The following is a 10,592-nucleotide window of genomic DNA, read 5'->3' as shown; positions in this document are numbered from 1 at the left end:
ACACACAGACACACACACACAGACACACACACACATACACACACAGACACACACATACACACACAGACACACACATACACACAGACACATACATACACTCAGACACACACATACACACAGCCACACACATACACTCAGACACACACATACACACAGACACACACATACACACAGACACACACATACACACGTACACACGTCACACGTACACAAACTCACACACACACTCACACACACACGCACACACACACACACACACAAACAAACAGACACACACACACCCATATATATATATATATATATATATATATATATATATATATATATATATATATATATATATATATATATATATATGTATAACAACAAGTAAAGAGTGACATTTTAACTAAAAATGAAGAGAAATTTACTTAACAGAAAAAAAATTTAACGAGCAAAAAAGTTAAAAATACCTATGTGTATTTGACGGGGGCATGCTGTCCCGTTCAACTTGTACTCTTGACGCTGTAGGTAGGCTATCGCTTTCTTGACATTAGTTTAGAATGCAAGACATGTATGTTGTTAGTAATTGTCAGAATTGTATTTACAGTTATTGCCAATTGTCTTAAAACATCGAAGTTTTATAGTTTCTTAAGGCCGTGATTAAGTGAACTTCAAAAGATCAAGGTTCAAAATTGAAGTTAGGGTTGCCTTCTGTCTCTCAATTCTCTAGAGACCGTCGATTGTCAAAAATCCTTCAAATAGCATTTATTCATTGGCAGAAACAGCAGGTTAATTATACCAGCTTGCCAATCTGGTCTCTAGGGGTTTTATTTTCAATCTGAAAGGATTCTTTCTGGCAAAAAACTTGTAAAAATTTCAGGTAGCTGAAAATATTCTATGGGACTGTTCGAAAACAGGAAAATACATCGAAAAATGGCCTCTTACAGGCTATTGTCTTCTGCTCATGATAGTACCGATTTTGTTCTAAAAGCAATATCCTTCATTGAGCACATTTGTGATAAAGAGCTAGACATTTTCTAAGATTTCTAAGCAATTAGAGGAAATAGAGCAAAATCCTATCAAACATTTTGTAGCATCTTCAAGAGGCTACAGCCTGATATTAAAAGCGGTATCTTCCGCCAATGAATACTTGAGTACTTTTAAAATATAAATTTTCAATTTTAACATGGGATTTTCGAGTTCTATCAGTTCACTTAATCACGGCCTTAAGTAATACATTTGGTCACTTCGATAAATACGATTGGATGAATTTTTCAGAAATGGGATGACAAAAATTTAAACCATTTTATCTCATTGTTCTTGTGGTCTTGGGTTAGAAAATTTATTAATGAAGCATTGACATGAAAAAAGATAAATTTTGCGAGAAAATCGTGTAGTTACAGGGGAGGACCCAATCCCTGCATATTAAGGATCGACTCTGTTCCTTTTTATTTTCGTCGTAGTTCCTTGTTTTTCGTTTGAAAACGATCACATAAAGTTAAATTATGTTGTTATTATTATATCTAGTTATCCTAAATAGGGGGGGGGGACCTCCTTCAATATCTTGTTCCTTAAGTAAAAGTTTAGCTTTCGTGTAAAAAATGCTTTCAGAATGCCAAGGATCATTCACGTATTTTTGTTTTACACATTGATATAAAACTATCCTAAATGTCTAAATATAATGGAGCTTTTAACCCCCTCAATCCCATTCTTTTACTGGCAATGCTTACCTCTTTTGTGATTTTACTTGGGTTTTGTATAAAAACGCTTTCATTGCCAGTATTAAATGTTCCATTCAAATATATTCCTTCAACTTAAGGATATGTAGGGAATATTTTACATTCCTTCTGTTTATTGATCGCGGGGAAACGAATGAAGTTTTAGATTTTTATTGACATGGGTTTTAAACTTTTGCTCCTGAGTTCTCAGATATGTCGAATTGCTTTAATTTTCATCGAGATTTATCTCCTTATATGCGGCTATTCTCCCCACCCCCTCATAAAGTTACTTAATATTCTTATGCTAATTACTTTCGAAGAACATCCTTAAACTAAGATAATGCAATCATGGAATCTGTACCAAACGTTGATTCTTTTGATGTGTATGCTCTTGCCAAATTTCCATTTCTGATATTTTCGGTTAGCACTGACAAGAGTTGCTGTATATTTATCGTGTTTTATTGTGTGAGGTTTGATTATTATCATATTTTGTGTTTTGACTCTTGTGTATTACTGGCAAGTTCATTGACTTTTATTTAATATTTTTCAAAGTTTTTTCGGTAGTATAACCTATCTTAATGTTCACAGCATCTTAACCTGCTGCATTTATTCATCCAAACCAATTTGGGTGCCTAAGTCTTAGATTTAGCTGAATAACCTGGGAAATTTTGTATTTCTTCCGAGTAGGAAGATTATGGAATTAATATTTTTTTTTTTTTTTATTTTCTTTTTCTCTGGGGGGATCGTATTAAACCATATCGAAGGAAAATTATAATTAGGTATTTCTTCAGTTATTACGCTTTCCAAAAACGGACTATTATTTATTATTAATAAAATACAATCTATTTACTCTTTTTCGTCTTGGCTGATTGGGAGGGGGGGGGGCTTTGACTCCAAAAGCTTATCACTCAAAGTTTTTCTGGCTGATAAGCCAGAAAAATAGAAAAAGTGCGACCTAAACCTCCTATGTTTGTTCTTACCCTATGCCCACTCCTATTAGAAGCCCTCTTCCTCTCGTGGTTGGAACTTTTCCAACTACTGGCTATTCATTGCAAGATAGCACCTTCAGCTTTGCTGGTATGAATAAGTAGACTACTAAAAAGCCAAAACTCCCTCCACAACAATTTTAGCCTCCTTACTAGGGTTAAAAAAAACTCCACGTTAAAAATAGTTTTTAAAACTTCGCTATATGGCCAAAACTCTAACATTTGAAAGAACGAACGTTCTTAGTGAAGTTTTTGACTTTTTTACCATTGCTCTGATTCTGAATAAGACAACTTTGTTTTAGGACTTAGATCTTGATGGAGAAAATGAGATAGGTAAATTTGTCCACGATTATGAAGACAGCGGATCGACTGTAACCGATAGCTCAAATTCGTCAGCACAAAACGTGACTGGGATAGATACAATCAGTAGAATCTACGCGTGCGCTACTCTTTGGCACGAAACTATAGATGAAATGAAAGAATATTTGAAGTCAGTCTTTCGAATGGATGAAGATCAGTCCGTTAGGCGCATTGCTCAAAAGTACCTCAGCATCGTTGACCCTGACTATTATGAATATGAAAGTAATTATTTTACCTTTTCATCTAGTTATTCGTTTTGGTCCGTCACGAGTCTGCTCTAGCAGTAAACCTGTGAACTTATTAAGCTACATAATATAGTCTCTAGTAAGTAACACAATTTTTCAGGTAAAATACCATGCCACACTCTTCATTGAGCTGTAGCATATGATTAGAATCAAATTTTATCTGTATATCTCAAGGAAATTACTCACTAGAAAATTTCCATTTTGTTTCTGTACCCCAATTTAATCTTGTAGACAAAGAAGTTAAATGGGCAAGAACGCATTTAAGGTAGTAAATTGTTTCGTTGCTAGTGTATCGACCTTAAAGTTTCGTGTGGAAGGGTTTTTAAAGTTCTTTAGGTTTAGTTTCCGCACAGAAGTAAACTTTTAAGATATCCAAGTCAATTTGCTATCCATGGGTCTCTTCAAAGAGGGTCATGCAAGCCTTGGACCCCCATCCCTCTTACATCACAAAAAAATGCGAAGTTTTTTTAGCTTATTGGAAAAATGGCGCACTTTTCTGTCAAAAATTCAAACCTGTTCCCCCTCCCCTCTTCCTGCAAATTTTACGGGTTTGTCCTCTTAAAGAAAATAATGTGCGCCCCCTTGCTTCTAGCCATTTACCTTTGGTCTAAGTATAAGATTTTCTTTTCAAATAGGTAAATTCATACTTTCGTTCTGGGTATGTAGAGTGATGTCCTAGACGATTTCTCTAAAATTTCGTTGGTTAATTCAAAAGAAGGAAACTGCTTGATAATTTAAAAAAAAGCCATCAGTTGACAGAAACAAGAGTGTTGAGGTGTATCAAAAACGCTTAAAACTTTTATTACTCTTTTTATTTGTTTCTAATGTGGTAGTAATTTTCGTTAATTTCTCAGAAAGATTGTGTTTTGTTTTTGTTTGGATGTAAGTTCAAATTAACATTATTAAACTTAAGATACTTGAAAAAATTGTAAATATTACCCTTAGCGTGGCAGATAAATTACGTGGTGCTACCGGAGATCTTTTATTACAAGACTCTAAATTTTAATAGAGCTGAGATACATTTTTAACAGCCGAAATAAAATAGCCATATCTGTAGACAACAAGCGCAATACAGAATAATTCAAGTATTCCGAGTTAGATTGTCCATGAGGGGTAGTCAAAAGGGAAATTATTAAAAATTTTGTGTGAAGAAAAGTTTTAAGGGGTCTTTCCTGAAACGACACTATTTGAAATTAATGTAAAATTGGGTTTAGTAATTTGAGATATTCGATTGTAGCACATGTTTACTTTGACTAAAAAAGATATGCTATTTAGGCATTCATTATTCGATAATATTTCGATGGTGCTGTAGATCAATTTGTGAAGAGGACTTATATGATATAGCCCCTACCGCTCAAGTTATTCATTCATTGACACATTATAGAAACGGTTTTTTTCGTTAGTTTCTTACAGCTTAGCGTGAGAAAAGACAAAGAAAAGTGACAGAATAGATAGAAAATGTGTAATTTGGGCTATATATTAGAACATTAGGGGGATGGGGGTAAAGTAGTTGGACAGTGTGAAGTTAGAAAACAATTCGTACTTCATAATATGCAGAATATGTACCTAATACATTAGGTATGAAGAACCACTATACTTTATCCCCCCCCCCTCGCCCTAATGTGGAAATATATAGCCCAAATTTGTTTCTCAAATTTGTGTCAGAGAAACATATGAGAAGAATATTAGGTAGGGGCTATATCATACAAATACCTAGTAAAACAGTAAATTGGTACTATAGTAGTTCAAATTTCTAATTTTTAGCATTTTCCTAACAAATACTGTCATCTAATTTTTTATGAAACACTGATCGTATTTTAGTAATGCTCTTTTGTAAAATTAAAAAATGCAAGACATTGGCTAATTCAGTATATCACAGTAGATACGGAAGATCTTGCTCAACATCTATTGTTTTGCTGCAGATGACATATCTGGACAATTGCACATAGGATTCTGCAAGTTGATTTATATAGATTTTATATCCCTTATTTATGTTGCTTTATATATACATAGTTTTCTGCAAATTAACTTAGAGTAATGCTAAAATTAGTCAATCCAAGTAGTGCCTCCCCATATGATAAAAGACAATGCTAATGCATGGAAAAATTAAGCATTTAAAAAAATATAAGTTAGGACAGTTTTGCTGCGCACGGTGTCAGTGGTCTCATCCGATAGTAAGCAAATTAAATAGCCTAATTTTAGGGACCCTGGAATTTTCTGTATTTTCAGTTTTTAGTAAGCCAATTATTGTTACTATGCTTTTGTATTCCAGCCCATATATTTTTTGATGACGCCTTTGCTGCTGTCGATTTAGACCCAAAAACGAAGGAGCACATTGTGAACAGTTACGTTAAGGATTTCATAAATACTGTCGATGATGCTGCAACACATGTGCATGGTGTTCACATGAGAATTAGAGCTCCGAAAAAAGTCCCTACTCCATATGGTGGTCGTCTAATTTACACACTACCTGGAAAAACCAAAATTATCATTCACTTGAAAGATAAAGACAAGATTAGACACAAAAAACGCTGGAGCCAGGTATACTACCTTTCTTGTAGATAATAAGCTTTTATGGGATTTCAGTTCTTACTTGTATTCGTCAATATTTTTCTACAGCTACTTTAACACTGTCAAATGATTGAAAACTTAAGTTGAAAAATTATCCAGTTCCAGTTATAGATATGACGATACGGTTACTTTTTTCCAATAGTAAACGTTTGAATCAATCCTTGCAATCCCTGCCCACCACTGCCCTTCATCATTTTCTCATTCACTATTTATTGTAAATCTTGTTTTTACCTTACAATTACAAAACTCGAATGCCAAATAGCTTCAAAAGAGGTCATTCCTAAGCTAACCCTTGAGCGAAACTCCGTTGAACCAAATAAGAAAAATTCCGCTTTTTGTGTACTCCCTTTTATTGCTGGGGGCTCTTGCTAAATCGTAGCTTTTGCTTATTACTTCTGCCTCAAGATTACCATCTGAAAATATATCAAAGGAAGATGTCTGTTCAAAGACAAGAAAGACCTTTGGTATCTTTTGGGTATCTAATTGGTCAATTTTCAGGTTGGCCAAGCATAGATGGCGTTGCTTGCCTTTAACAAACACGAAGGGATCTATGTGTCTTGACAGCTAATTTATAATACTAAGGTAAAATTCAAAGCAAGTAACTTCAATGACGGTATAAATCACCTTTGACAATGTCTCTTATCTTTACAGAATTGCGAGCAGAAATAAACTTGACAAAAGAATTTTTTATTTAAGATGGCACTGCCAATTTAGTCCAGTATCAAGTTACGGGATTTTTATGCAGTGTAACTTCACTCTTTATAGATACTATTTTAAACATCATTAAACAAAAAAAAATAAATAAAAACCTGTTTTAACGAGCAAAATACAATGAATCATATCATGAAAAGAGAAATCACCAATGCAACAGCACAAACACACACACACACACACACACAAAAAAAAAAAAAAAAAAAAAAAAGACAGAAGGAGAAAAGGAAGACTGTTTTCCTAAATTAGTGATTAATATAGACCAGCACTTGAATGAGGCCTTAACCCTACTCATCCATACAATCACATAGGTCAAACAGCATAGCCATACACAATCAACCATAAAGAATAATCCATGGACAGGCAGTCATGTCGTCAATAAGTATAAGTCGTCATTTACCAAACAATAGAAAAAATAATATAGACAAATAATTCAGAGGCAAAAACCCAACACAAGGGCTCATCAGGAGAATACACTGGCCTATATAGGGTTTCGCCACTTTAAATTCTCTACCCAGCACAGTGTTGTGACTACCATAGAATATCCATGGCATCCGTTAAAATATTGTGTTTTTACTACTATTCAGTGTTTGGGATTCACGGTTGTGTAAGTGTTTTGTTCTTGCTAAACACAAATGAGGACAAATGCAAACTTTTTATAAAAAAAAAAGTAGGATAGGAGGACATGTCTTCGGGAAATAGGACGTCCGCTAACCCTTTTTTCGTTTTCACTGTGGGTAACTGCCTAATGGTTACCAACTAGATGAAGTTTACTGTTTTAGGAGGGGGATGAAGGGATTCTCGCAAACATTCTTAATTCAATAAAGACAAAGTTTAACGCCTCGATAAGCTTTGGTTATTTCACGCCTAAATTTAATTCCTTAACGGGGAAGGTTTGAGGTTTTGGGTGTGGGTTTTTTAGCTGAAATCATCTTTTGATATTTAACAGGAGTATTTTCTTTGGCGTGAGTTTTATGCAACCCAAATAGGTTTTTTTTTTTAACTTGAGTGAAAAATAAATGTAAGAACTGTGAGGTATTTCCAATTGGCTTTCATGTATTTCTAATTTTTGTTTCCTTGTAAAGAAAAGGATAATTACCCCTAAAAATTATGGCCCCAGAGCACTTTTAGCAGCCCGGTTCTTTTCTACAAGATCAATAATTCATTAAATGGGAGGGGGGGAGTGGGTCACAAAGTCCATGTTGTACTGTTGTCCTTAACTCTTGAAGATAATTAATGGAAAAAAGCAAAAATAATACATGGAAGTGATATCGTCCATCTCTAAGTCAATACTATTGCGTTAGAAATGATACTATTTCTCAATTTTTTTTCTCTTTTAGAATTTTTATCGACCAACGTTTATAAATAAACAACTAAAACTGAAAAGTTACTAAAGATAGTGAAAACCAGATAAAACTAAGTTATCAACTTAATTGAATATAAAGCTGTGAACAGTTTCTTTTCAAACAACTTTTTTTAAGGAGCGACATTAAAACTTAAAACGAACAGTGAAAAATTAATGTAAGAACTGTGAGATATTTCCAAATGACTTTCGTGCATTTTTAGTTTTTGTTTCCTTGTCAAGAAAAGGATAATTATCCCTAAAAATGAATGAAAATTTATTTTGAAAAGCTTGAATTATATTCATTAAATATACACGTCTTTGTTTAGAATTATGAAATAGCAAAAAGAAACAGGGTGGGCAGTAAACATAAAACTGCAAATCAATGATTAATTGTATATTTATTTCAATATTTTATTGGAGACTATTTATAATTGACTAATAAAACATTTTTTGTTCTGTGTCTTATATAAATGTGGCCTGAAATACCCCAGTTGAACTCTATGATTGTTTTAATTTTAATATTTTTAACAGTGTATGTACATGTACTACTTACTTGGCTATAAGCTAATGGATCAGCCAATTGACGTTAACAGAAAAGAAATAATTGCTGAGAATACATACCTCCTTGCCCTTGATGGTGACGTAGATTTTCAACCCGAAGCTGTGCGTTTGCTTGTCGACTTGATGAAAAAGAATCAAAAGCTTGGGGCAGCTTGTGGAAGGATCCACCCAACTGGCTCAGGTACAAATTTATTTTGTTTTATCTAATATTTGTTATCTGGCTTGTATAGCCACTTGTTTTATTGGTGTCTCCAATCAAGATCTTTTTATTACTCCTGGTGCCACTCAAGGCTCATTTGCGAATTACTAAAATTGTCATGCTTAGTAACCATATAAATAGTTATTTGTGTCTAAGAGAGGTCTACTGTGCTTGCCTTGGCCATATTTTTATAATCACAAAAATTTACCTCTTTTTATGATCATATTAGTAATGAACAATATATTTAGCAGGATCTGGATTCTTTTTTCTGGAAATATTTAAGTATTTTTGTGGGTTTGAATGGTGTTCGTGCTTCTTCTGTGTTTTAGGTCGAAGCTCATTTCTTTAAAAACAAAACGATTATCGCAGCCAAAAAAAAAGAAGAAAAAAAATGCAGACTTGCAGGGAAATGGATTGGTAGTCTTTATAAATGCTTCGACGCTATTCATTATATTCTTCAATCATTCCAGATTGATGGATTCATTCTTTTATTGGTAATTTGATGCAAAACCTTGGTCTTGATGATCTTGTTCACAACTTTGTCTTTTTCTTTACCATAGTTTAAAAAAAAACTTAAATGGCGAATATGAAAGCTATTTTTTATGTTTTACAGTATTCCCTCATCATAACAGCTGACAAGGTTGCTGAGTGATTCAAAAATATGGCATCGAGTTCTGTAGCTTTGAGTTCTTGAAAACAAGTGAACAGTTGAGCACATAGATTTATGGGTCTTTAAGTAAATTGAAAATATTTCGATATACTGCCAAGTGCCAGGGCTGCTGGGTCCCTGTACTTGGCCGGAATTCTGAAAAATTAAAAAAAATGAGGTATTTTTAACTTACGAACGGGTGATCGAATTTCAATGAAATTTGATATTTAGAACGATATCGTGTCTCAGAGCTCTTAATTTAAATCTCGACCGGATCTTGTGACATTGAGGGGGATTTGGGAGAGGGAAACCTAAAATCTTGGAAAACACTTAGAGTGGAGGGATCGGGATGAAACTTGGTGGGAAAAATAAGCACAAGTCCTATATACATGATTGACATAACCGGAACGGGTCCACTCTCTTCGGGGTAGTTGGGGGGGGGGTGTTAATTCTTAAAAATTAGAAAAATGAGGTACTTTTAACGTACGAATGGGTGATCGGATCTCAATGAAATTTAATATTTAGAAGGATATCGTGTCTCAAAGCTATTATTTTGAATCCGGAACGATCTGGTGACATTGGGGGGAGTTTGGGGTGGGGAACCTAAAATCATGGAAAGCGCTTAGATTGGAGGAATTGGGATGAAAATTGGTGGGAAAAATAAGCAGAAGTCTTAGATACGCAGAAGTCTTAGTTTTAGAATTTTGAAAATGGAGGTATTTGTAACTTACGAAAAGGTGACCGGATCTTAATGAAATTTGATATTTAGAAGGATCTTTTGCTTTAAAGCTCTAATTTCAAATTCCGACCAGATCCTGTGACATTGGGGGGGAATTGGAGGGGGAAACTGGAATTCTTGGAAAACTTGAAAATTGGGGTATTTTATCTTACGAATAGGTGATCGGATCTTAATGAATTTTGATATTTAGAAGGAAATCGTGACTCAGAGCTCTTATTTTAAATCCTGACCGGCATTAAGCCTCTTATTTTCCTTTTAAATCAATCTATTGATTCATAGAATTTTGCTAGAGCTCATACCATATGAGCTCTTGGTTCGTAGCTCTTCTTGCCTCGTCACAAGTGCCATATGAGCTCTTAGCTCTTGTTTATATATGGATTACCGTTATTGCTTGTCTTCTAACCACAGACAATTTGAGACAATGTTTTGTCTTTTCATACCGGTTCTTTTCAAATATATTTGATTATTAAAGCAAGTCCGATTTCTACCAACGATATATACTAAGCTTTAAACTTTTGGTTTTCTT

The 10,592-nt window shown here is 34.1% G+C and overlaps 1 protein-coding gene across 2 annotated transcripts in view; it reads left to right on the top strand.

Annotated features, from left to right (window-relative positions):
• Positions 1-10,592, top strand: part of LOC136034664 (chitin synthase chs-2-like) — a 126,158-nt gene that overhangs the window by 71,551 nt on the left and 44,015 nt on the right. For both annotated transcript variants that reach the window (XM_065715980.1, XM_065715979.1), the window contains 3 exons: positions 2,989-3,268; positions 5,564-5,832; positions 8,450-8,660. In XM_065715980.1, coding sequence (XP_065572052.1) covers positions 2,989-3,268; positions 5,564-5,832; positions 8,450-8,660 — 760 coding nt within the window. The remainder of the gene's footprint in view (positions 1-2,988; positions 3,269-5,563; positions 5,833-8,449; positions 8,661-10,592) is intronic.

This window comes from Artemia franciscana, chromosome 13, assembly GCF_032884065.1.
Source record: "Artemia franciscana chromosome 13, ASM3288406v1, whole genome shotgun sequence".
Classification (NCBI taxonomy): domain Eukaryota; kingdom Metazoa; phylum Arthropoda; class Branchiopoda; order Anostraca; family Artemiidae; genus Artemia; species Artemia franciscana.
The sequence above is the reverse complement of the archived record's forward strand: the minus strand, read 5'-3'. Positions and strand labels throughout refer to the sequence as shown.